This window comes from Paramormyrops kingsleyae, chromosome 12 (assembly GCF_048594095.1).
Source record: "Paramormyrops kingsleyae isolate MSU_618 chromosome 12, PKINGS_0.4, whole genome shotgun sequence".
Lineage (NCBI taxonomy): Eukaryota > Metazoa > Chordata > Actinopteri > Osteoglossiformes > Mormyridae > Paramormyrops > Paramormyrops kingsleyae.
This window is the reverse complement of record NC_132808.1, coordinates 31,159,067-31,186,545: the sequence shown is the minus strand read 5'-3', so window position 1 is coordinate 31,186,545 and position 27,479 is coordinate 31,159,067. Positions and strand designations below refer to the sequence as shown.

The window sequence follows — 27,479 nt, the reverse complement described above, 5'->3', positions numbered from 1 at the left end:
TAGCCGCAATACAGATGTCGGCTGATTGAGATACTATTAGAATGGAATCCTTAGCTTCATCTACAGAACCACTACAAAGTGAGGCACCTGGGGGACGGTTTAGGCTTTACCTCAGCATCAGAGAAGGAGAGTGGTGTGCTGAAATACCGTATACAGTAGCGGCCAGTTTGGTACCAGTGGCTGTAGCGGTCATCACCACAGTACTTTGGGAACTTGTTGTGGTAGTCTGATGGAGCACAGAAAACACAATTCCATGGGGCTGTGCTATGATCAAGAGTCCTAATCCATCTCATACTGAATTCTCCCTGACGTTATGATGATCATGGAGTCAAAAGTCTTGGGAAACAGCCTTGACCTACGACTGTTGTGATGCATGGAATTCTCAAAACTGAGCTAAACAAATCATTTGGGGCTGTTTGGATTCAGTGCTGAATGTCCCAGGCTTGTCACATGTCCAACACCCAATGACCTGTTTAAGTGACCATTAGAATGGCTCTCAGGAAACTGACTGACCGTCATCCATTGCAGCAGGCATGGCAGACAGGCAGAGGAGTGCAATCCCCAGCAAGCTTGGAGTCCTCATGTCTCAGTTCTTCAGTCCCACAACACCTTCCTGCAGAGCAAACCAGAGGTTAGTTACTTTATGATGATCCCTGATACCATGTTTAACCACTTGGTTCTCCCCCACCCTGAAATTGTTATTCAACATCATTCAAAGTGACACTGGTTAAAGCGATCGTCAATGCTGTGAATTATGGCCCTACTGCCACTGGAAAGATGACAACCCTGAAAGGAGGGAGGAAATTCCAGAGAAATGTCTTGTATTGTCAGAGGTTCTCAAATTGTGCACACCACCTCAGAATATATTTTGGCTCACAGTATAAATGGAGAGAACTCCATATACCACTAGAGGGAGGAGCCTCACATACTATTGTTTAAGAACAGGGTCATATGATCAGCACAAGTCAACACTGAATAGACAGCATCTAATGATATTAAGCTACTCTGGCAACTACCAATAAGGACAGAAATTACATACATATCCCTAAATGGAGGCAAATGCATACAAATATGCAGGAATATACAACAGACACATATGATCACTTTAATGGACCCCATACAGCCAGAGTCCACACCAAAACACAAACATAATGCAATCAAAAGCAAGAGAAAGCCAGACACAATTATGGTTCCCCAGTAGCCTATAGATATGGTTGTGCAGAGCCCACTACTTTCACCCACCCCTCAGGTACCACTGTCCCCACTACTTCCGAAACACCCAGAGCTCAGCTGAAAAGCATAGCAGGACCACCCTCTAACAAACACTGAACACCCCTAGTCCCCCAACCACTACAAAACAAACATTCTACATGTGCCATAAACAAGATTTGGACAACTGACCTCCTGTGAAGATCTATGACTCTTTTTTCCCTTTCCCTTTGGTTCATTCTGGACCATTTTATATACTTTTGTTGCACCCCTATTGTTCCGATCATCGTGTGTGCCACGCCCCCTCGTTTGCCTCGTGTGGAATCCCCGTGTCTTCAGCTGTTTCTAGTTGTGTTGATTAGTTTGGTGTATTTAGGTCCGTGTCTGTGTGCCTCTCGTTAATGCGGTCATTGACGTCGTTCTCAGTATGGAGTTAGAACCCTGCCAATTAGGTTCTTTGCAGCCGTTTGTATGTGGGCATAGTCCGGTTTCTGGAAGAGAAGGAACAAAGTTAAAACCAATGTATACTTTCTAACCCATGAAAATAAATACTAACCTAGTTCCTCAAGCACACTATATGGAACTTTCACACTCTGCAGGTAATGAAGAATTAAAATATTCAACATGAACAAACTAGATCCATGCAGAACTATAAAAAGGAAAGAGTAGTGTGGTAGTACTCGGTTCCGGTCTCGGAATCGTAATCGGACGTATTTGTACTCGGTCTTGTCATGGACACGAACAAATCGGACTCGGGATTTTATTTCGAGACCAGCCGAGACCACGACTCTGAGAATATTACTACTAACCCTACGTTAGTCCTGCGTGACGACTATTATTTCATTTGTAATAACTCAGAAGCGCTGTAACGCACAGAAACGAAACACGTGCAGATAATATTGATTCTTCTGTATGTGAAAGTATTTGAGTAATTATGTGCAGAAAACAGAAGTAACTGCTTAATAGTATAATTTATTGTTTGTATAGTCTCATTTATTGTCTGTGTACTAGAAAGTCTCCAGCTGCCGGAAACAAATTCCTTGTGTGCACCAGCACACTCAGCGAATAAAGCTGATTCTGAAAAACACATACGGGACTCGTTGCGATGTAAACGCGCTGTGTGTGTGTGCGCGCGCGCGACTCTCACGTGGAGCTCCAGCACGCGCTCACGCGCTACAGTTCAGTCACATCTTCCGTTTTATTACAGACAAAACTCATGTTTTATCTGATACATAACAACAACCAGCGTTCTACTGACAATACAGCCATTTACTTGATACCATAGACCAGGGGTATTCAATTAGATTTTTCATTGGGCCAAATTGTCATACGGCTTTTGCCAGTGGGCCGCACATTTCTCTGTATTTCTTGTATTGTACCCCATTAATACAAAGCACCACTGCATTTTCAACATTTTATTTAAATGAGTCAAATAGCATTAACCACTGGCTTCTAGTGCAAATAATAAAAACTGCAAAACACAGCCAGCTTTAATTTTAACAGACATCTGAGTCACAAACTCACAGTGACAATATTTGCTTTTGCTTAAATAAAATAAAGCCTAGAAAACAATAATTACAATTTTGTGCAAATAAGAGCAAATGTCACAGTCATAAACTCACATAAACAGTAATAACGATATCATATTGTACAAATAAGAACAAACATAACTTCAAAAAAATCACAAACAAACTGCTGACTTCTAAAGTCTTGAAGTGCCTCCGCACATTGTATTCTTTATTTACCGAGCATATGACAAGACAGACAAGGCACATGGGTTTTCCCTCAGCATTTTGTATGTGTGCATACTTATCAGTCCACTCGTTGTTAAATTTTCTATTTTCGCTGTCAACCTTACGTCTTTTCTCTTTTGAATGCGACATGTTCCCGCTGTTGTAAACTGTCATAAACCTTCCATCAAGAGCGTAAACAGCTGCGCGACGTCCCGTAAAATGTTATAAACTGTCGCGCTTACAGTTAAATCGCAGCTATTTAATAAATAAGAGGTAGTCAGCGGGCCGGTCCAAAATGACTGATGGGCCGGTTTTGGCCCGTGGGCCGCCTATTGAATAGGGCTGCCATAGACGCTCTTTTTGTTTTGTTTGTATTATCAAAACACATTATATTGTTTTGACAGCAGTGTTTTGTATTTGCAAAGCGCATTGTGTTTGTGTGAGATGTATGTTTTGTATTTGTACAGCATGATGTGCACGTTTGCGGATTGCTCGTTATTTATAAATTACATTCGGTTTGTGTACAGATCGTGGGGCATTTGTGACGTATTGGCAGGGTTCTAACTCCATACACAGAACGACGTCAATGACCGCATTAACGAGAGGCACACAGACACGGACCTAAATACACCAAACTAATGAACACAACTAGAAACAGCTGAAGACACTGGGATTCCACGCGAGGCAAACGAGGGGGCGTGGCACACACGAGGATCCGTACAATAGGGGTGCAACACAAGTATATAAAATGGTCCAGAATGAACCAGAGGGAAAGAGAAAGAAGAGTCACAGATCTTCACAGGTAAGTTGTCCAAATCTTGCTTGTAGCACATGTACAGTAGGATGTTTGTATTGTGGTGGCTGGAGGACTAGGGGTGTTCAGTGTTTGTTAGAGGGTGGTCCTGCTATGCTTTTCAGCTGAACTCTGGGTGTTTCAGAAGTAGAATTTAGAATTAAGTGATCAGTGGTCATTGTCAACACACCACAGCAGACAGTGCGCAACAATGAAATGTGTCCTCTGCATTTGACCCATATGTGACTTTTGTGACATAGCAGGGGGCAGCTAAGTCGGCGCCCGGGGAGCAGTGCTTGGGGACGGTACCTTGCTCAGGGTACCTCAGTGGTGACTTGCTGGTGGGGGATTCGAACCTGCAATCTTTCAATTACAAGTGCGCTACCCTAACTATCAAGCCACCACTGCCCAAGTAGTGGGGACAGTGGTACCTAAGGGGTGAGTGAAAGTAGTGGGTTCTGCACAACCATATCTATAGGCTACGGGGAACCATAATTGTGTGACCTTCTCTTGCTTTTGATTGCATTATGTTTGTGTTTTGGTGTGGACTCTGGCTGTATGGGGTCCAATAAAGTGATCATTTGTGTGTGTTGTATATTCTTGCATATTTGTATGCATTTGCCTCCATTTAGGGATATGCATGTAATTTCTGTCCTCATTGGTAGTTGCCAGAGTAGCTTAATATCATTAGATGTTGTCTATTCAGTGTCGACTCCTGCTGATCATATGACCCTGTTCTTACACAATAGTATGTGAGGCTCCTCCCTCTAGTGGTATATGGAGTTCTCTCCATTTATACTGTGAGCCAAAATATATTCTGAGGTGGTGTGCACAATTTGAGAACCACTGACAATACAAGACATTTCTCTGGAATTTCCTCCCTCCTTTCAGGGTTGTCATCTTTCCAGTGGCAGTAGGGCCATAATTCACAGCATTGACGATCGCTTTAACAAGTGTCACTTTGAATGATGTTGAACACCAATTTCAGGGTGGGTGGGGAGAACCAAGTGGTTAAACAACATGGTATCAGGGATAAAGTAACTAACCTCTGGTTTGCTCTGCAGGGAGGTGTTGTGGGACTGAACTGAGACATGATGACTCCAAGCTTGCTGGGGATTGCACTCCTCTGCCTGTCTGCCATGCCTGCTGCAATGGATGACGGTCAGTCAGTTTCCTGAGCCATTCTAATGGTCACTTAAACAGGTCATTGGGTTTCAGACATGTGACAAGCCTGGGACATTCAGCACTGAATCCAAACAGGCCCCAAATGATTTGTTTAGTTCAGTTTGAGAATTCTATGCATCACAACAGTCGTAGGTGAAGGCTGTTTCCCAAAACCTCATAATGTCATGGAGAATTCAGTATGAGACAGATGAGGACTCTTGATCATAGCACAGCCCCATGGAATTGTTTTCTGTGCTCCATCAGACTACAACAACTTCCCAAAGTACTGTGGTGATGACCGCTACAGCCACTGGTACCAAACTGGCCGCTACTGTATACGGTATTTCAGCACGCCACTCTCCTTCTCTGATGCTGAGGTAAAGCCCAAACAGTCCCCCAGGTGCCTCACTTTGTAGTGGTTCTGTAGATGAACCTAAGGATTCCATTCTAATAGTATCTCAATCAGCCGACATCTGTATTGCGGCTATACTGCATTCAGATTAATTGTTGTTCTGTACCAGTCTGCTTGCAGTCAAAAAGCTTCAGGGAGTCACCTGCTCTCCGTGCACAGTGAACAAGCAAATGCCGATGCCTTGGCCATCGTGTTGAAATTCAACCCCCGCTCACCACGGACCTGGTTGGGTGGTCAAAGGGATGGCCAGGTGATGGAGACATGGGAACAGGGCTGGGACATCCATGTGCCTTGTAACGTTACTGTGTACCAGGGATGGTAATATCAGGCTGGTGACCTGTGTCCAACAGTGATACTGTTCCTTCTCACTCTCCCCTGACAGTCAAATGACTTCATCTGGACAGATGGTTCTTCTTGGAATTTTGAGAACTGGGTTCCAGGTCAACCAGATGGTGCCAGTAATGTTGAGGGCTGTGTCGAGATGAACTGGAGAAGTAAGAAAGGGGAGCGGTGTAGATGGGAGAATGGTGGAGGGAAGCATGGAAAATGGTTACAGAATAGTCACTGGAGTAATATATTGACCAAATGTTCACTTTGGACGAGTGTGTGTTTTTCCAGCAGAAACATTAAAGAACAAACTGATGGACAAGCCATCTCCTCCCTGGACCTCTTTTAATGAGAAGAGGAGTTGAATACTGAATGTTTCCTGTGGAACTTCAGTAGTGCTTTGAGAAACGCATTGTGTTAATTGGCATAAAACATGAATCTATAGTAGTATAGAGGGTTTGCTTCATGTGATTTCTTTCAGACTTGGGAGAATGGAATGATGATCAGTGCATGAAGCGGAAGCCTTTCATTTGTGCCTTCAAGCGGCACAAGTGGCAGCGGGAGCCGGACAATTGAAACACTGGAAGGACTCTACAGCATGGCTTAACATCAGGCGACGCATGAAGATTCATGCAATGTGCAAGATCAGTAAAGAATCACAATTTTGAAATGCTTTGCTGAACCCATGCCAAATAAAATGGATAAATATTAACAGTGACTGCATTCTTATTAATTAACTGCCAGAAGCATCACTTTAAATGCATTATTGGCTGGTACGTTATGCAGACTCGGTTATTACATTATTGGTCAGTTACATTAACTTACCACATTATGTCATTGGCAGTTCTTACGTTTGTCAGGGTCTGTCTGTTGTGCTCTGTTTTGGCCCCTTGGTCATCCCACTCATTCAATCATACCTGTCTGACTGTTAGTCCCTGTATATTAGTCTGCTTCTCCTTTCGCTCCCCAGTCTGGTCAGTGTCATCTGTGCAGTAACCCCTCCAAGTCTCTCTGATAGTGTCGCTCTGTTCTTCCCCCGTGGTAGTTGGCGTCTCCCATGTCTGGTTTCCCCGTTCAAGGTATAATATGCCTGCCCATCCCTCTGGGCACCTCCAGATTCTTCTTTGTAAAGACACAGGTCTGCACCCATGTATCGATTACCGGGTCCTGAACAACATCGCGGTGAAATGGTGGGAACCGCTCCTACTCATCCACTCTGGGTGGAAGCAGCTCAGGTCTTTACCAAATTGAATCTGGGCAGTGCCTACAACCGGATCCAAGAGGGGGGTGGGTCAGTGAACAGTTCTTCGGTCTTTCAGACATTCATGAACAAAGTCCTGGCTGACCTGCTGCACTAGTTTTGTGAACATGTACAATTATTTTCATTCACTCCATGCCCATGGAACATGTTCATCACGTATGCCAGGTTCTCCAGCGCCGCCTCCTACGCAAAGTGTGAGGATCTATGGTTAAGTTCCTGGGGTACCTGATCCAACCAGGAGGAGTGGGGATGGATGAGGACAAGGCTAAAGCTGTAAAGGATTGGCCAAAACCCCAGATGGTCAGAATCAGACATCTGTCAGAGCACAGTACAGCACATGTTCTGATGAGGAACTTGACCATTTAGTCATTGAAATAAAGCAGATGCCTCACGCTGGATACTGGCTAGTGAAGGGGAGCTTGCAGGCAAGAGGGCATCTGGTGCACTGGGACAGGGTGAGGTCTTCCATGCACCGTGTGGATACTCTTGGCGTCCTCTCTCGCCCGAACCAGATAGGATGTGTTGTGCGGCGGACGTATTCAACACCTGGCCCAAAATCTCTGCTTCACAGACTCCAAGCATAAGCTGATATGGTGTGAAACATGTTTTAACAGTTTCCTGTTGAATTATATTTTGCATGATGTACTTTAATGTGATTAGGTACAATATTGTGATCTTTGCCATTCATGACTTCACAAGAAAGGTATGATGCATGTATTGTTACGAACCCCAGTCTAGGGTTGGGGCGTACAGAGGAAGGGAAAGGGGAATGGGGAATAAGGGAAACACAGGGTGTGGTGCACAAGGGAACACACGTGGACAAAGGGGTGTGTTTTTATATATTTTTTCTTATTTTATTTACACGCGACAGACACAGAACAGCAAACCTGGTGCAAGAGCTTCAGGAGTGATTATGGCCAAAACAATGAACAAAACCCCAACTACTGAACGAAACCCAAATCCAACTGAACTACCAAAGAACACAGAAACAACAAAACCTATACCTAACTCCCTAACCAAATTAGTGCACACAAAGTATATCAAACAAAACGGCAACCACTCCCGACGCACCAGACACACACACACAGCACATATACAGAGCAAAGCGTCAGAGTCCGAGGGGCGCGCGAAGTCGTAAACCAAAAACCGGGCGAAAGATCGAAAACCAGAATGCAAACAAAACCAGGGCAGAAGTAGAGAAGGGGCAAAGCGAGAAATCGTAAACCGAGAAACCAAAACACATCATACACAATAGTCAATCAATAAGCTAACCAAAAACAATCCAAAATATGAGCAGAGCTCTCGAAGGGTCTTGCTGTCCGGCTTTTCACTCCGGGAACCAGGAAGTGACGCGCGACGCATTGGAGGAGCCGTGGGCGGGGTCTGGTCAGCAAGGCGGAGCCAAGATGCAGCTGGCGAATGACGACGAAGGAGGGAGGTCCGGAGATTCTGCAGGGCTCACCCTGGAACTTACGGCACGTAACACCCCCCCACACAAGAGCGAACCCGACAGGAGTTCGCAATCACAATCGAGATTTGCACAATCAAAGCACCCAAAAACAAAAGAACTGAGAATCAGGAGAAATAGAAACCACCTGCGAACAACCGAGGGTAACGAGATGTCAAGGTCTGGAGGGGACACTTTCCGCACTTGATCGCGGTCGTAAAAAACGCACGCAGTGGGGTGGTTCTTTAAGTCTGTCTTCTCGACAGCGGAGGCAGGATAGGACACCAGGGAGAGACACAGGGGCAACAACGGAGACCCAGGGGAAACACCAACGGGAGGAACGAAGGGGCCAGGAGCGAACGAAGGAGAAACAGGAGGACGAGGAGCAGACACAGGGGGCACAAAGGCAAAGGGCGGGGGGAAACAGGGAGCCGGAGGGAACCCCAGCAGGCGAGGGGCGGAAGCCGCAGGGGCCACAGGCGACCGCGAGGAGGGAGCAGGAGGGAAGGCCGAAGGTGAGGAGGAGGAAGGCGAAGGGAGCAAAGGAGGAGTCAAGGAGGAAGATGAAGGGGACACAGGCGGAGGGAAGGAGGGAGCAGCAGCCGCGGCAGGCGAAGACGCAGCCACCGCCGGCCAAGGCGTAGGCGACCGACGAGTCGGAGGCAGGGGACCCGCAGTCGACCGACGAGGCGTCGGAGGCGGGACCGCAGCCGGCCGACAAGGCGCCGGAGGCGGGACCGGAGGCGACCACCGAGCCGAAGCCAGGGGGACTGCAGGCAGCCGCCGAGCCGCAGCCAGGGGGACCGCAGGCGAGCCGGGGGGTAGGGTGGGCGGGACCCGACCCCCGCGCAGGTGTCCCCTCCCCTTCCGGGAGACCGAGAGGCGGGGACCCGGCTGGGGTCTGTCACACCGGGGTGACGGTGGCAGAGTCACAGGGGAAGTCACGGGGGCAGTCACAGGGGAAGCCACGGGGGAAACCAAGGCAATCCCCGCGGGATCCCACTCAAGGTCCCCCTCCGACTCCACTATGGAGGGAGGAGCATCAGGGCAGCAGTCAGGGACCTCTTCAGGGACAGGGGCCTCGGGAGCCATGGGGAGCTCAGGGGCCGCGGGGAGCTCAGGGGGTGCAGAAAGGGCCTCGGGTGGCGGGTCAACAGGGGGCGCCATAGCAGCAGCAGTAGCAACAGGGGACTGAGCTGGGAGCACTGGAGTCACGGGGAACACGGGAGTCACAGGGAGCACGGGAGTCACAGGGAGCACGGGAGTCACTGGGGGCGCCACAGCGGGCGCCACAGCGGGCACTGCCGGCACATGGCCAACAGGGGGCGCCACAGGGGGTTGAGCTGGGAGCTCAGGGGCTGCGGGGAGCTCAGGGGCCGCGGGGAGCTCAGGAGACGCCTGGACCGGGGCCTCGGGAGGGGCAGCAGCCGCTGGCTCAGCAGCCTCAGTGGGCGCTGCAGGCATCACAGGTACCTCGGGGAACAGAGCAGGGGCCTCGAGGAGCTGAACAGGCAACACAGGGGCGACGGGGACCTCGGGGGTCGCAGCAGGCGCCTCAGGAGCACACACAGGCGCCTCTGGGGGTGCCGCAGGAGCAGGAGATGACACGGGCGCCTCTGCAGGCGCGGGAGGAGCCAGCTCCGAACGCAAACGGAGCAGCTCCCTCAAGGTCTCCTCTGCAAGAATCAGCTGCTGGAGCGGGGACTCAGGGGTCACTGCTGCGAACTCCCTCCGCAGCTGCTCCAGGAGCGCGATTGCCTCCAGGGAGCCCCTTAGGGCGGGTTCACCCACCACCCGCCAGTAGAGACCTTGGAGGGTGAAGAATCTCCTGGCCGTCTCCAGGCAGGGCAGTGGCTCAGGAACCACGGGGGGCGCTGCAGCCTCAGGAACCACGGGGGGCGCTGCAGCCTCAGGAACCACGGGGGGCGCTGCAGCCTCTGGAACCACGGGGGGCGCTGCCCGCTTCCGAAAACGCGGAACTCGCGGGATAGCGTCCTTAATGGACCTGGCCCCTTTAAGGGCCAGGCGTGTCCCGAAGAAGGGGCAGGCTGCTGGCTCAGGCTTGGGCAGCGAAGCGGCGGTGACGTCACCCGCGAACACCGCCGGGTGGAGAATCGGGCGGGGATTCTCCTTATGCGCAGCAGGGCAAGCGGCGGAAAGGTAGACGGCCCCTAGACAGACCTCATGCGTGTCCTCCCGTCTCCTGCCTCTCCGCTTCTTCCTCCGTGCTGGGGGAAGCGGTGTCGGGGGCGATCCGTGCTGGCAGCAGTCTGGCAGTCCGCTGTCCATGGCAACCCGTCTTGTCATGAACGCGGCGGCTCCTTCCCGAAGCTGCCGCACGTTGTCGCGCACCTCCCTCACAAGGTGCGCGTCTCCGGGCAGGGACATCTCTTCTAAGACGTCCCTGCTCTGGCTGGCTATAGCCCGTAGTACGGGATCATCCCGGATTTCGGGCTGATTTAGCCAATATAAAACCTCGTCAGTGAGGTCGAGGTATTCAGCCTCACCGATCTGAGGTGTTTTCTTGCGGAGTCCGGTCATTCTGTTATGGTCGCGTGTAGCGCGGAGCGGGGAAGCAGGCGAACGGAAGCCAGGGATCGGGGAATACGGAGTTTAATCCCAAAACACAGAGCACGCAAAACAACACAACATCACAACGTCAATGACCGGACTGGGGAAACAAACGGAAACGCGGACTAAATACAATGAACAAATGACAACAATCAGAAACAGCTGTAAAACACTGGGATTCCACATGAGGTTAACGAGGGGGCATGGCACATGAGAGGAGCGGACGATCGGGGCATGACAGGAGGGAACTTCAGGGGGATCAAGGACAGGGCGAGCAACAGGGGTGTCAAAATCGCACAATGAAGAAGTTGCTAGAGGGGAGTCAGACATAAGGGTAGCAGCCAGCTCAATGTCTGCAAATTTTCGAGCCTGGGACCGAGTGAGAACACAAGTGGGGAATACAGCAGGATATTCAACATCCAAATTGTCAGAGCAGCACCCTGGATCTGACGCTACCTCAGGTAGTGGAACTACCTTTCCTCCCGCTATGTCGTTCCCCAAAATGAACGTAACACCCGAAACAGGGAGACGAGGTCGAACAGCCACTTTAACAAAACCACAGAATTCATCGGTTTTCAAATACACTTGGTGCAGAGGCACTCTCACCGTTCCTAACTCTATACCTTGCATAAGAACATCACAACCAGTGTATGTCAAGTCAGTAAAGGGCAACACATTATCCAGTATAAATGACTGAGCAGCCCCAGTGTCAAGCAAAATAGTCACAGGGGTATTTACATCGGCATCATCGAACGAAACAAAACCAGGAAATACAAATGGTTGGAAGGCAGGTTCAACAGAGTGGGCTGGAGGCAGAACATCAACACGATCGGCAACATGTAGCCTACCTTCCTAACAGCCAAACGAGTATTCTTGCGCCGAAGCGCAGGACAAACAGATATGAGATGACCAACTTCATGACAGTAGAAACATTCCCTGGTTTCTACGCGTGGGGTAGAAACAGCCGTCTCAGGGGTCGGCACCGATCTAGGGTGGAGTTTACGAGGCATAGGGGTAGGAACAAACACGGTTCGATGGGTCAGTACGAATTAATCAGCGAGGGTGGCGGCTTCCACAAGAGACGTCACCTTTTGTTCATTCAAATAGATAACCACACGATCAGGTACACAGTTTTTAAACTCCTCTAACAAAAGCAGCTCTTTAAGATGATCAAAGTCAGTCACACCACTAGCGGTACACCATTTATCAAAGAGGAGTGACTTCTCCCGAGCGAATTCCACGTGGGTTTGCTGGGCGGATTTACAAAGTTTCCGAAAGTTCTGCCGGTATGCTTCGGGCACTAACTCATAAGCCTTTAAGACAGTGGCCTTCACCACATCATAATCTAGACTCTGTTCTAATCCAAGAGCCGAACATACCTCCTGAGCTTTCCCTACGAGTTTGCATTGAAGCAGAAGCGACCAACGGTGCCTGGGCCAATTCAAAGTGGTTGCGATGCGCTCGAAGATAGGGAAATAGGCGTCTACTTCGTTCTCTCGAAATATGGGTATGAGTCCAATATGGCGACTCACGTCAAATCCAATGTTCTCCCTCTCAAGGGATCGAGTTAGACCCAGCGGAGACTGAGGACAAGGACGCACGTTCTCGAGCCTACACCGGCATGAGCGGTGGAGCGAGCAGTTTCAAGGGGCGTGCTTACCTTGCATGGCAGAGGAACAGGCTGTGGCTGGCCTACCCTTGCCCTTTGCACGGCAGCGTCCCGCTCAGCTTCCAACTCCAAAGCCCTAATCCGTAAGAGTTGGGCCTGGCAGTCCTGTCTCTTGATCTCCAACTCGGTTTCCCTAAGCCGATTAGTAAGGAGGAGATCCTCCTTAGACGAGCCGGGATCCCTGGGATCCATGCGAGGCCGAGACCTCGGGCCTCCGGCTTCCGCCGTCGTAGGCGACCAGGCTGGGCAAGGTGCAACACCCGAGAGATCTCCAGGCTCTGGCAGGATTCCTTGCATGACCAACTCATCCTGCAGGGCACGTAACAGCATGTACACATCACTGAACATTATGATTATTTAAACCCACATTATTTACATATTTCTAACAGATCGTGTATCTGGGTGCTGCCAACAACAACCTGTCAATGGCACTGGCCTTTTCTCAACAGTCAGGTGATGAATTTGGATTTCCTCAGGAAAGTGCAGTTACAGGAACATGGACTAATCTGATCTTTATTGAAATGTCTTTATCTTTATCCCCCCATAAAATAGTGAAGGAGCCCCACCTTGTATTGAGTATATATGACATTTAGAGACGCTATAGTACACTGCTTTGAACAAAATTTCTCAGAACTACCAGGATATAGTATTTTACTGCTAACTAGACTAATTAAATGCTGCAAATTTTTAAAGGCTTCTTCTTCAGACGAGAAGCTATAACAACATGGCTCTGCATTATATTTTTACTAATATGACTCTCCTTCCAGGATTGAAAGGTTGTGGAGAGACCTGTGGTGTGCCGTCACAAACATCTGCTACGACGTGCTTCACTCACTAGTGGGTGATGGTTTTCTTGACCTGTCAAACACAATGCACCTCTTCTGTTGCCACTACGTGTTTGTGCCTAGATTGCAAGCTGCCCTGGATGCCATTCCAATTGGTTGGGATAACCACCCAATTAGAACCGAGGAAAATTAGACTCCAAATCAGTTATGGGTAATGGGGACTATTCAGCATCCTGTGACTGAACCCAACAGTGAAGAGGTACACCACCTGTTATTGATAACTCTTGTTTTATTACAGTGTGATATTACCTTTATCAGGTCAGATCAATTAAGTTGAACAAGTGCTTTTACTAGGGCAGCATGGTGGCGCAGTGGTTAGCGCTGTTGCCTCACAAGAAGGTCCAGGGTTCGATTCCCGGGTCGGCCGTGGGGCATTTCCTCGTGGAGTTTGCCTGCTCTGCCCGTGTTGGTGTGTGTTTCCTCCCACTGTCCAAAGACATGCACTATAGGTTAATTGGTGACACTAAATTGGCCCCGTAAGGTGTGAGTGATGCGATTGTGTGTGTGTGACCTGTGGTGTGTTGGCGCCGGCCCAGGGTTTGTCCCCGCCATGTGCCCATACTTACCAGGATAGGCTCCGGTCCCCGTGACCCCAATAGGGATTACCCTTTATGTGTCTGCTCCACCAAATGGTAGACCATTTAAATGGCGACGCCCTTTTAAATGCGCTGCGTGTTGCATTACAATACTGGGCTGGGCATTCAGTTCCATGCTTGGAGAGCATGCAGTAGTCAGAAAATACACCAGATGGTACTGTGGTGCAAAAATAGAGGCACCACTGCAGCGATCTCATGCGCAGACAAAGAATTTTGAAGACTCCCTCCAAGTTGTTGGAAATACCGTAAGCAGATTCGAAAGTAAGTGGATATTTTCAATAAAAAATAAATTCAGAGGGGTTATTTAAGCGAATGGTTCACAATAACCACCCCCCAACACACACAAAAAAAAATTATGATGGAGAAAATTTTTTTAAAACGCTGTGTCAAATGGTAGAGATGCCAGTTTGTGGGTAATTATTTTACTACAAATGCTATCAAAAATATATAAGGATAGCAGTGTTCTATTCATTCTGTTCATGTACATGTAGTGCTATTTCATTACATTTCCTATAATTTTACAATGTAATCACTGAATTCATAATAATATAATGCAATAAAATAATTATTGCAATATTTTTAGATAGATATTTCATGAAAAGCACCTCAGTGTGTGTTGTTTATATATTATGTAGATGGACACCAGGACATTCTAAGGCAATAGGCAGGAAGCCCTGAAATGGCACTAGTACCTGAAAACCCTGCGCTGTCTGATGCTGAAGGGTGCGCTGATAGTGACGACGACAGAATAGCAGACCCGGATTTCCTTCCCACTCCGATTCTGATGATTTTACGTCCTTGGATGAGGATCAAGACCAGGACGTTCAACTACCACCACCACCAAAAAAAGGAAAATAGCTAACAAAGGTAAAAACTGTCTAATAACAGTCAGTAAGACAGAGGCAGAAGATGAATGCGAGTTGGATCACAGAAGGCCACCATGGAAAAGGCAGGACATTGAGTCAATACCTGTGCCAGATTCCACATTTGACCCCCCAGATGAAATTGAAACACCGCTGCAGTACTTCAAGATGATGTTCACTAATGAGATGGTTCAACATTATTTCTAACCACGCTAATTTGTTGGAGATCCCATAAAAACCACCTCTCATAAAAATGAATCTTTCCTGGCCATTCTGTTGTGCATGGGAGTTTTCGAATGCCCATCCATAGACGATTACTGGCACCATCTCTCACAGTACAGCCTTGTAGCTGATATTATGGTCGTCAAAAGCTTCAAGTTGTTACGTAAACTTCTTCACTGACAATGAGCAGTGTGAAGGCAGCCAGGATCGGTCTTATAAAGTCGCCCTCTGTCTGAGATGCTGAGGAAGAAGTGTCTCCTTATTCCATCCACTTACAGGCAGAGTGTAGATGACGTAATGGTGGCATACAAAGGCCCACGGGCAGGGAATCTGCGTCAGTACGTTGCCAATAAACCAGATAAGTGGGGTTTCAAAGTCTTCTGTCGGGCCAGTTCCTGTGGCCTTGTACATGATCTCTTTATCAAGGGAAATCCACATTTCTCAATGATGATCTGAGCGAGGAGGAGCAGATGTTACTTCTGGGGGCCAAAGTGGTGACATCACTGTGCAAAACTATAGCAGACCTGTTTTTCATCCATCCATCCATCATCTACCGCCTTCCGGGTCGGGTTGCGGGGGCAGCAGTCTAGGCAGGGAAACCCAGACTTCCCTCTACCCGGCCACTTCGTCCAGCTCCTCTGGGGGAATCCCGAGGCGTTACCAGCCCAGCCGGGAGACATAGTCTCTCCAGCGTGTCCTGGGTCTCCCCCGGGGCCTCCTCCCAGCCCGGAACACCTCACCAGGGAGGCGTCCAGGAGGCATCCTGACCACCGGCTACTGTGTACTGTGGTTAACTATGTTCAAAACAGCTGTATATCTGCATAACAATGATGGAGATAACTGGGACCGAGCTTTTCCGGCTGTGAAACCAGCCTGTCACAATGAACTCCACCTGCACACAGGCACAGTTTTCAGTTTTAAACTAGCAGGTAAAATGTAAAGTAGCTAAAACTGTCCTCCTTGACATAGGCAATGGTGGCTGTCAGTTGTACTGCGCATTATTTCAGTGCTTCGTTAGCTAGCAACAATTTCTAGCGATTGTGTGCAAAAACGTTATTATATGATATTATCATATAATACAGCATATTATCAGTAAACTCTAACATGAAAAATACATATGCTGGATTTAAAAAAATCGTCATGTGCAAGTTTACGTAGCACAAACATCAACTAACTATTGCCTACAATAGGGTTAAAATGATTACATTCATGTTACACGTCGTTATTAGAGTTAACTATGTTAAAATATGACACGATATCGATTAAAAATACTTACCTGTTGACCGCTGATAGGTGGCGCTCCGCTCCCCGCGCTCTTCCCGATCTCCGGTAGAACATTTGAGCTCCATCAATCAATCAAGGCTGAATGAGCTGAATTGGACGCTGCTCTCCTCTGGCACCGCGTGCCGTCTGGGAGCTCATCCAATTGGCGTGGAATAACGGTGCCAAAAGTCACGTGATCCACAAATATATGTTTCGCCTTGTTGTATACTCGTCAAAAATGTGAAAAATGACCAATAACAATTATGAAATGTTTCTTGTTGGTTTTATTCTGTCTTTATACTTGTGGAAGACGCTCTTTTTTGTTTTGTTTGTATTATCAAAACGCATCATATTGCTTTGACAGCAGTGCTTTTTATTTGCAAAGCGCATTGTGTTTTATTCTGTCTTTATACAGTACTTGTGGAAGACGCTCTTTTTGTTTTGTTTGTATTATCAAAACGCATCATATTGCTTTGACAGCAGTGCTTTTTATTTGCAAAGCGCATTGTGTTTGTGTGAGACGTATGTTTTGTATTTGTACCGCATTATGTGCACGTTTCCGGATTGTTCGTTATTTATAATTTACAGCCGGTTTGTTTACAGATCGTGGGGCATTTGTGACGTATTGGCAGGGTTCTAATTCCATACTGAGAACGACGTCAATGACCGCATTAACGAGAGGCACACAGACACGGACTGAAATACACCAAACTAATCAACACAACTAGAAACAGCTGAAGACACGGGGATTCCACACGAGGCTAACGAGGGGGCGTGGCACACACGAGGATCGGAACAATAGGGGTGCAACACAAGTATATAAAACGGTCCAGAATGAACCAGAGGGAAAGGGAAAGAAGTGTCACAGATCTTCAAAGGTCAGTCTTTGATATTTGTCTAAATCCTGCTCATGGCACACATATGATGTTTGTGTTGTAGTGGTTGGAGGACTGGGGCTATTCAGTGTTTATTATAGGGCAGTACTCCTATGCTTTTCAGCCCATCTCTGGGAGTTTCAGAAATAGTGGGGATGGTGGTATTTGTGGTGTGGGCAGAAATGGTGGGTTCTCCAGAGCCCTTGGAGGATGTGAACTACTGATGTGAACATTTCTGGGATTCTGGAATTTCCTGCCTTATTTCTAGTGGCAATAGTGCCATAATTCACAGCATTGATAGTCAAGTGTCATTTTGAATCATTGGACATCAAGTGTTACAACTAAATATCATCCGCAATTTCATGGTGGTGGGGGGAACCAAGTGGTTAATCAACATGGCATCAGAGATCACTGTAGCTGACACTAAGAAGTGTGTTAATGTTGCCATGACAACGCTGTTAAAGTGAATTTCCCAAAAGAGAGTTAAAATAATATCATTAATTTCATGTGTTGTTTAAAGGAGTTTGTGGTGTTGCCTACATTATTTGAAGTTTTAAAAGTATTTGCATAAGAATGAGCTATTAAGTCACATGACCGACGTGGCTTTGAACTGGAAGCTCTCACGTAAGGGCATTTAGTAATAGACAGTGAATAACAAGCTACGACTCATTCTACGACTGGTCAAAGAGGCAACACGGTAATTATTATTTTTGTTTGCTGCATAAATATTTCAGATATGTTTATTTTCTGTATAGACGTACATATGTGTGTGTGTTATACTGAAAAACTTTATTTTGCGTCCATAGTTTTCACGGTGTTCTTTGCATGAAGAGGATAAAATAAAATGGGAATTTGAACATCAGTATGAAGTGTTGACTCCCTTGTGACCGGTGTAGTTACAATCACCATATAACGGAACTGTAACCTATGGTTTGCTCTGCAGGAAGGTGTTGTGGGACTGAAGAACTGAGACATGAGGACTCCAAGCTTGCTGGGGATTGCACTCCTCTGCCTGTCTGCCATGCCTGCTGCAATGGATGACGGTCAGTCAGTTTCCTGAGCCATTCTAATGGTCACTTAAACAGGTCATTGGGTGTCGGACATGTGACAAGCCTGGGGCATGAAGCGCTGAATCCAAACAGCCCCAAATGATTTGTTTAGCTCAGTTTGGGAATTCCATTCATCACAACAGTCATCACAAGGCTGTTTCCCAAAACCTTTGGCTCTATGATTATCATAATGTCGGGGAGAATTCAGTATGATGACACAGTTGAGGACTCTATCATAGCACAGCCCCATGGAATTGTGGTATTTTTTTTCTGTGCTCATCAGGAAATCAGAACTCCCTAAAGCAGTGTGATGGACAACACAAGGACTGGTACCGAACTGGCCAGTACTGTATACGGTATTTCAACATGCCGTGCTCCTTCGACGTTGCTGAGGTAAAGCAAAAACCGTGCCTCATGTTGTAGTTCTATAAAATGAGATTCTTGGGTTCAAACAGGCTCACAATCGAAGCCAACATCTGTATTACTGCTATACTGCATTCAGATTAATTGTTCCTGTGTACAGTCTACTTGCAGTCAAGCTCCAGGGGCTCACCTGGTCTCTGTGCACAGTAGCCAAGAAAACGAGGATGTCTTCTCCCTGCTGGGATCTGCCAGCTCAGCTCCACGGATCTGGTTGGGTGGTTATAGGGATGGTCAGGTGATGGAGACATGGGAACAGGGCTGGGACATCCATGTGCCTTATTGCTATCTCTGGTTCACAGTAACATCAGGCTGGTGACCTGTGTGTCCATGTAATGGTATCTCTCCTTCTCTCTCCCCTAACAGTCCAACAAGTTCATCTGGAAAGATGGTTCCAATTGGGACTACCAGAATTGGGTTCCAGGTCAACCAAGCTACACCTCACACACTGAGAACTGTGTGGAGATGAACTGGAAAAGTAAGAGTGGTTATTTACAGAACACTTATTGGAGTATAATTCTCATTCTCATAATTCACATTAAAGAACAAACTGACATCCAAGCCATGTCCTCCCTGGACCGTAATCCCCTTTTAAAGAGAGGAGTTTCTGAATATTGCATACTGAATGTTTCCAGTGGAACTTCAGTAGTGCTTTGGAGAAACCAAATTGTGTGTGAAATTGGCATAACACCTCTTTATAGTAGTGCTTTTAATGTTATAAGCATAACAGTGCAGTCACATTCCATTTAGGCATGCCAGTGCATGCCAACACAGACAAACACACTCTCATTCACACCTACGGGCAATGTAGAGTAGCCAATCTACCTAATCTGCATGTCTTTGGACTGTGGGAGGAAACCGAAACACCTGGATGAAACCCACGCATGCACGGGGAGAACATGCAAACTCCACACAGAAAGGCACCCTGGACAACCCAGGGATCAAACCCAGGACCTTCTTGCTATGAGGCGACAGGGCTAACCACTGCACCACTGTGACACCATGGAATCATAATTCCTGTCAGAGATGACCATCTAAACCATGACGTACTGGCAGCACTGACAGAAGCTGTTGAACCTCCCAATCATATGGCATTGATATTTATCAAGCCACTGTTCAGCTGATATTAACACAGCACTAATACACAGAAATACAATAAAGCTGTTTTAATAACTGAACAAATCATTTGTATTGACTTATGCATGATGGATATTGGAACAGAGTAGTTGTGTTGTGCAACAGCAATTAACACATTTATCCTGTATGTACTATTTGTATGTACTATTAAAGACACTAAGCCAATCCAAATCCAGCGTCTGCTGTATTTATGCAGGTACAAAGCTCCGCCTTAAATGTTGAGAAATCTTGTTAGTGTGCTGGAAGACGTAGGGTCTCAAAGCATGCAGATGACCTTGGTAGGGTTCCATCAATCACTTCCACCAGTTGTCCAGAGGAAAGTCTCCCAGCCCAACCAGAACTTCAGCAGGGCGTTAAGCTCAGAACCGGTTGCTAAAAATAAATGTGAAAATAAGCATAGTAGATCTCATGATCGTACCGTAGTATGTGAAAGAAATTTATACCATTTTCAATGAACTGATGGAGATATCCAGTGACACGTCTCATCTTCAAGTGAGCATTCGTCGTTGTCATCTCCAGTGAAGGTGGGCCAGCTGACACAGTTCAAAATGGTCTCAATAAAACACAACAGAGACAAGCCATTTCAAGTACTGTTAAAAATTGTCTTTTTGATATAAATGACTAAACCTTTTAATAGGGATGTAACGAAAAACGTAATATCGCGATTTAAAAATTCCTCGAAACCGTTGTCTGACTGTTACGATATCAACCACGATATCACGTGGTTATTTCACTCCTATAAGCTCCGTCTCAAAAAATACATACTGTACGTAACGAATGCTTTCTGCTCTGTTGGCCGTGTGTAACCCACATGACAATAGGTCATTAAATCCATTACAAAACAACTTTTACAACAATAATGTATAAATTGGACAAATAGAAACAAAAACACATTTACAGTATATTAACAAAACGATAATTTATCTCTTTAAGAAAAAAGACGATTGTATGTACTGTAGATTGTGAGGTGATGTCACGACGTAACGTGTGGAGCGCGGGTTGTTTTTTTGCGGAGGCGGTTGAGGCTGGCTGCAGTGAGTGCTGCCATAGGATTTAGAATATGGTAAAAAGAAAACTTGCTAAACTCGATTTTACAGCTTATGTGGTGTAGTGTGGTGATTTTTTAATTAACTAAAGGAGGATGGAAGAAATGTTTTAAACCACGATAAATTGTTTTTTTTTTTCTGCACTATCTTCCTAAATATATATATTCCTGCATATGTGCTACACAGAACCAGTGTTCTGTCATAAAATCCTACCTATCGAGACGTGCTATCGAGCCTTTCTGCGCATGTGCAGTTCAACCGTTTTGGGATTAGGGTTAGGTTTTAGGGGTTTGGGTTAAGGTAAGGGTTTTGGGGGGTTATATCGACAGAACACCGGGACCCACCGAACGGAGTTCATAGCAGGGTGGCCAGCTGGACCCAAGGACGAGTAGACGGAACTTTGATTTGCTTACAACGTGTGCAGTTAGGATGTGACGGACTGAACTGAACTGTATATTAACCTTTGGACATTGTTATGCCTGAATGGAATACGATGTGATTTTGTTTTTTCCCTTTAGCCTATACATGTTGAATTTTGAGTTTGATATGTGGATGGAGGTTACTGATTTAAAGAAAAGATAAATAGGTGCTAAAGATACTGGATACAGAATTTAATTGACTTATTAGGTGATTATAAATAGATTGTAAATAACCCTCAGTTATTTGAATTAATTAAAAGGAATAATATTCTGATACAATTTAAGTTTGCATTTCTTGATATTAGTTGTGTTGATTAATATTCAGATCATTTAAGTTATTTAACCAATAGAGACCTTTATTTTGAAAAGCGGCTTGGCGGAAATGCAAGGAGATCGCGAAACCGGAAAAGGAGAACGCGCGCACCGACGGAGACTGATCACGGAATCGAACGATTAAGGACCTTTGAGTTGATTTATACATACAGTCGCAGCTTATTGTTTTATTCTTCGGTATTTGTTTTTTGATATCATTATTTGACACCCGGTTGAAAGGGAGAACAAGGTCAGGAACGTTTATGCACATATGTGGCATATATCTGTAATGTATACTCTCTATGACGGTTTGTGTTTGTAATTTTACGTTGTGACAGATGTTAGCATTAATTAGTATTTCGTTGAAGTAAGACTGATTGTTTCATTTATATGGATGTAAATTCATTGCAAATCCCAATTTATTTATGTGTCTCTTGTTCTAGCTCTTACGTTGTTGTGCAGTCAATACAGACAATAAAACCCAAGGAAGACAGTACAACATCAGTGCATGAGTTAAATCCTTTTTATCCTCAACCGGGCCGTCACAGTAAGAGCTTGCCCACTGATCCCACTTGCTGATGCAAATGATGACGGACCAAGGATCAAATTTGTGCAATCCTGTGGAGGAAGGTGAAATATCAAAGGTAGCCCAAAACAAAACCACAGTTAATGAGATAGAAGGTCAATCTGAAGTTGTAAACACGGATGAAGTACGTCGCTCCGTCCGTGAACGAATTCCAACTGAAAAGATGCTTGCATATCAAAGAGAAGAGGCAGAAAGGGCAGAGAGAAAGCTTATGCATGCGTATGAAAGATGGAAGGCTGAGGCTCGTAAAGCAAGAGGGCAGCTGAAAACAGACATTCCTGAGGGTCAGCTAATATCGCTTGTAGACACGTTGGAATACGAAAGAGACAATGTGATGAATGCATACGTAAAGGTTCGCAGTTATGTTACTCCACCCACAGATACAAGAAGAAGAATTGACGCTTGCGATGCTGTCACAAAGGATATTGTAAGGATTGCTTATCAGAGGATCCCAGGTGTCGATGGAAACTTTGACAGTGGGGGAGAAAGAAAACGCCTTCGTGAACTGCTTGATCGAGATTATGCTCGTTCTGTTTATGGTTCTACAGTTTCACGTATTAGCTCCAAGTCAAGCACGCCTACAAGTCAACTTTCACTGAACTCCCTCCTGATGGCTAAACGAATAGAGGCAGCAGCAGAGCTTGCAGCAAGGGAAGCAGAGTACGCAACAACAGTGGAAGAAAGGGAACAAAGGAAAAAAATACAACTTCTAGAAGAGAAGCAAAGGAAGGAACTTGATGCTCAAAGGGGCGAGTTTGAAAGATTACAAGCAATGAAGGAGGTCAGAGCAGCGAGAGCGAGGCTAGAAGTGTATGACAAAGAAGAAATCATCCACTCTGCTGACCAGAACGACGAGCTGCAACGACCCGTAAGCGTTATCACACACAAACCTGTGTATTCACCCCCAGTTAAGCCAACATTCAATGAAGGGAGATCATTGCCAACTCCCAATGCTGATGTGTCTTACCTTGCGCAGGCTCTCCAAGACAGTGTTACGTTAAACAGACTTCCTATGCCAGAGCCTACCATTTTCAAGGGTGAACCCATTCACTTCATAGAGTGGAAGGCTTCATTCCAATCACTTATCGACAAGCGACACATCTCCTCAGCAGATAAGTTATACTACTTGAAGAAGTATGTCGCTGGGTCTGCTCTGAAAACCCTTGAAGGCATGTTTTACAGAAATGATGAGGAAGCTTATAATGATGCGTGGCAAAGACTTCAAGATCGTTATGGACAGCCGTTCATCATACAAAGAGCATTCCGAGAGAAACTTGCGAGCTGGCCTAGAATCCAGCCGAAGGACTCCGAAGGACTCAGAAATTTCTCAGATTTTCTGAATTCATGTAGAGATGCTATGCCTCATGTGAAGGGACTGGAGATACTCAATGACTGGGAGGAGAATAGGAAACTTGCGAGCAAACTTCCTGATTGGGCAGCTGCCCGCTGGAATCGTCAAGCCACACAAAGGCTGAGTGAAACCCAGGAATTTCCAACTTTCCAAGATTTTGCCCATTTCATGTCTATTGAGGCTGAGGTAGCCTGCAACCCAATCACTTCCTTTCATGCCCTTCACGTTTCTGAAGCTAATAAGGAGAAACACAATTTCAAGGTTAGTAAGAACAAGGCCAATGTCTTCCATACGAAGATAGTCACACCGCATGAGAATCCAAGGCTCACTGGTAAGGTTACTAAACCATGTCCGTTCTGTCAAGACAGTGAACATCAAATTCATGATTGTTCTAAATTCTCTGCAAGATCTCTCGAAGAACGAAGACAGTTCATAAGGGATACAAAACTGTGCTACGGATGTTTGAAGCTCGGTCACTGTGCCAAAGACTGTCGCTCCAGACATAGCTGTAACACCTGCAAGGGAAGACATCCTACCTGCTTACACGATGACAGCTTCAGTAGAAAGGTGAAGTCCTCCTCTATCCAAGGCCCAGAGAATCCACATGAAAGGGTTGTCACAATGTCTCTAGGTGTAGAATCTGGGTGCACGACTGCTAACACCTCTATGATCGTGCCAGTGTGGTTGTCCTCGCAGAATGACCCAGACTTTGAAAGACTTGTCTATGCTCTGTTAGACACACAAAGCGACACTGTATTCATTGAACATGCAGTAAGCCAAAGTCTAAAGGTTGACTCAAGTCCAGTGACACTTAGGCTCACTACTATGGTTGGGAAGGATTCATTAATAACAAGTGAAAGAGTTGCCGGACTTAAAGTTAGAGGCTTCGATTCTACCGTGGTTCTGGAGCTTCCTCCCGCATACACTAAGGATTGTATTCCTGTAGATCGTGCCCACATCCCTACCAGAGAGACTGCCAGACGTTGGAAGCATCTTGCTCCTCTGATAGACAGAATTCCCCCACTTCAAGATTGTGAGGTTGGGCTCTTAATAGGATATAATTGTTCCAGAGCTTTAGCCCCCAGAGAAGTGATTCTTGGGAAGGACAACGAGCCACATGCTGTCCGCACAGACCTCGGATGGAGCATTGTGGGCCCTTCCTTGACACATCATGAGTCACAAGGCGACGTTACCATGTGTCACAGAGTATCTATCAAGGAGATACCCGCTGTAACACCAACTGAAGTGATCAAGGTGCTCGAGTCAGATTTCAAGGACACTGATCAAAACAGAATAATGGTGTCTCAAGAGGACATTATGTTCTTGAAAAGGCTGGGAGGAAACATCAGAATGAACCAAGACAACCACCTTGAAATGCCTCTCCCATTCAGGAAAAGACCCTATCTTCCAGATAATGGGCCTCTTGCTGTCAGGAGACTTCAGCACCTAAAACGGAGATTAATGAAGGACCAGGAGTACAAAGAGCATTATGTTAAGTTTATGGAAGATGTAATAGAGAAGGGTGATGCAGAAAAGGTCATTGATGAGGGAAGAGAAGGTGAAAAATGGTATGTCCCTCATCATGGAGTGTATCACTCAAAGAAGCCAGGGAAATTACGTGTGGTTTTTGACTGCTCGGCAAGATACAAGGGAACCAGCTTGAACGATCATCTTCTTACAGGCCCTGACCTAATGAACAGCCTGACTGGTATTCTTCTGCGGTTCAGACAGTACCATGTAGCCCTCACGTGTGATATTGAGCAGATGTTTCACCAGTTCCATGTTGACGAAGCGGATCGTGATTACCTACGATTTCTCTGGTGGAGAAATGGGGATTTCGACTCACAGCCTCAAGCATTCCGCATGAGAGTACATCTGTTTGGAGCGTCATCGTCACCCGGATGTGCTAACTATGGACTGAAGCATCTTGCAAGAGAAAGTGAACATCTGTACCCCCTAGGTTCCCAATTCGTTATAAGAGATTTTTACATGGATGATGGAGTATCCAGTGTTGAAACTGCAGAGATGGCCATTAAGTTAGCTCGAGAAGCTCGCCAGCTTTGTGCACTAGGAGGCTTAAGGCTGCATAAATTTGTATCCAATAACAAGGCAGTTTTGGAGACAATACCGCCCTCTGAGTGTGCTGTAAATGTTACAGCTGTTGATCTTTCCCTCACTGACCAACCTTTGGAAAGAGCATTGGGCATTTACTGGCATCTGGAACATGATAATTTCAAATTCCGTGTCACTGTTAAGGAGCAACCCGCAACCCGGAGAGGTATACTGTCAACTGTGGCCTCGTTGTTCGACCCCTTGGGGTTTCTTGCACCACTCTTGCTCAAGGGAAAGACTGTTCTCCAAGAAATGTGCCGAAATGGAATGGGCTGGGATGATCCTTTACCTGAGGGTTTGCAGCCAGGGTGGGAGCACTGGAAGGCCGATCTTGCTAATTTGGAGAAGATTGAGGTGCCTCGTTGTATTGTGCCAGCTGGGTTTGGGAGAATAACCAAGAGAGAGATTCATAACTTCTCCGATGCCAGCATGAGAGGATATGGCCAGTGCTCATATCTTAGGCTCGAAAACGAACGAGGTGACATCCATTGCTCTTTGCTCATGGCAAAATCGAGAGTAGCCCCTCTTAAGGTCACGACAATCCCTCGGTTAGAGTTAACTGCTGCGGTCGTTTCAGTTGCAGTGAACGATTTGTTAAAGGAAGAAATGAACCTTGCAGATGCAGAGGCATATTTCTGGACGGACTCTCAAGTGGTGTTAGGCTACATAAACAATGAAGCTCGCCGCTTCCACACGTTTGTTGCAAATCGAGTTCAGAGGATTCATCGCACTACGACTCCCCAACAGTGGCGATACATTCCCTCGGATGAAAATCCAGCCGACTATGCATCACGAGGTCTGTGTGTTGATGATCTTGTCACTTCCAGCTGGTTCAGAGGACCAAAGGTCTTGTGGGAAGGACAAATTCCTCCCCCTGTGGACGTTGACACGCAACTTCCAATCGGTGATCCAGAGGTCAAGAGGGCTCAGTCTCTGAACACACAAGCAGTACAGTATCCCTGCTTATCCAACCGCCTCACAAGGTCATCCTCATGGTCCAAAGTCATCCAAGCCGTTGCACGTCTACTTCGTCGTGTCAGGAAGGACAAGTCTAGTGACCACAGTACAGTCGCAGAGCGTGAAGATGCTGAGTGCCTCATTATCAAGGACTTACAGAGTCAGACATATGCAGAAGAGATAGCTTTACTCCGCAAGAGCAAACAGCTCCCACGCAGTAACAAGCTATACAATCTCGATGCCTTTGTTGACCATGACGGATTGCTCAAGGTGGGAGGAAGGCTCTGCAATGCTTCCGTTCCTAACTCTGTTAAGCATCCAGTGATAATTCCAAAGGGACACCATCTTACGAAACTTCTGATCACTGATTGTCATGAAAAAACAGCACATCAAGGAAAGGGCTTGACTATAAACGAGATCAGATCGAGAGGATTTTGGATAACAGGAGTAAACAGGACGGTAGCCTCCTTCGTATGACAGTGCGTGAGATGTCGTAAGTTTCGCAGACCCACGGAGGAACAAAAAATGGCAAACCTGCCCTCAGAGCGTATAGATCCATCCCCTCCATTTACGTTCTGTGGAATGGATGTTTTTGGTCCATTCACCACCAAACAAAGACGAAAATCATACAAGAGGTATGGACTTCTCCTTACCTGTTTCTGTTGCAGAGCGATCCATATTGAGATGCTGGATGACATGTCCTCGGACGCATTTATCAATGGCCTGCGCTGTTTCATCGCTATTAGAGGAGCAGTTAAGCAAATAAGGTGTGACCAAGGCACTAATTTCATTGGAGCCAAGAATGAGCTCATCAAGGCGATGGAAGAGATTGACACCAAC

The 27,479-nt window shown here is 46.4% G+C and overlaps 3 protein-coding genes and 1 long non-coding RNA gene across 4 annotated transcripts in view; 2 read left to right on the top strand and 2 right to left on the bottom strand.

Annotated features, from left to right (window-relative positions):
• Positions 1-27,479, bottom strand: part of LOC140577693 (lectin-like) — a 34,968-nt gene that overhangs the window by 978 nt on the left and 6,511 nt on the right. Inside the window, exons 2-3 of the mRNA XM_072697938.1 lie at positions 514-613; positions 111-226 (exon numbers count right to left, since the gene is read on the bottom strand). Coding sequence (XP_072554039.1) covers positions 111-226; positions 514-583 — 186 coding nt within the window. The 5' untranslated portion in view covers positions 584-613. The remainder of the gene's footprint in view (positions 1-110; positions 227-513; positions 614-27,479) is intronic.
• Positions 3,407-6,350, top strand: LOC140577694 (lectin-like). The gene is made up of 6 exons (XM_072697939.1): positions 3,407-3,744; positions 4,800-4,896; positions 5,164-5,276; positions 5,421-5,561; positions 5,694-5,805; positions 6,120-6,350. Exons 2-6 carry the CDS (start codon positions 4,827-4,829, stop codon positions 6,212-6,214), a joined length of 531 nt encoding a protein of 176 aa, XP_072554040.1. The 5' UTR covers positions 3,407-3,744; positions 4,800-4,826; the 3' UTR covers positions 6,215-6,350.
• LOC111853283 (lectin-like) overlaps positions 17,232-27,479 on the top strand; it is a 50,856-nt gene continuing 40,608 nt past the window's right edge. The window contains exons 1-5 of the mRNA XM_072697943.1: positions 17,232-17,253; positions 18,194-18,293; positions 18,583-18,692; positions 18,823-18,957; positions 19,086-19,197. Of these exons, the coding sequence (XP_072554044.1) occupies positions 18,224-18,293; positions 18,583-18,692; positions 18,823-18,957; positions 19,086-19,197 (427 nt within the window). The 5' untranslated portion in view covers positions 17,232-17,253; positions 18,194-18,223. The remainder of the gene's footprint in view (positions 17,254-18,193; positions 18,294-18,582; positions 18,693-18,822; positions 18,958-19,085; positions 19,198-27,479) is intronic.
• LOC140593569 (uncharacterized) lies at positions 19,991-20,414 on the bottom strand. Its single transcript, XR_011993959.1, has 2 exons — positions 20,300-20,414; positions 19,991-20,228 (listed from the first exon to the last, which is right to left on the bottom strand). It is a non-coding gene; the product is annotated as an uncharacterized lncRNA (long non-coding RNA).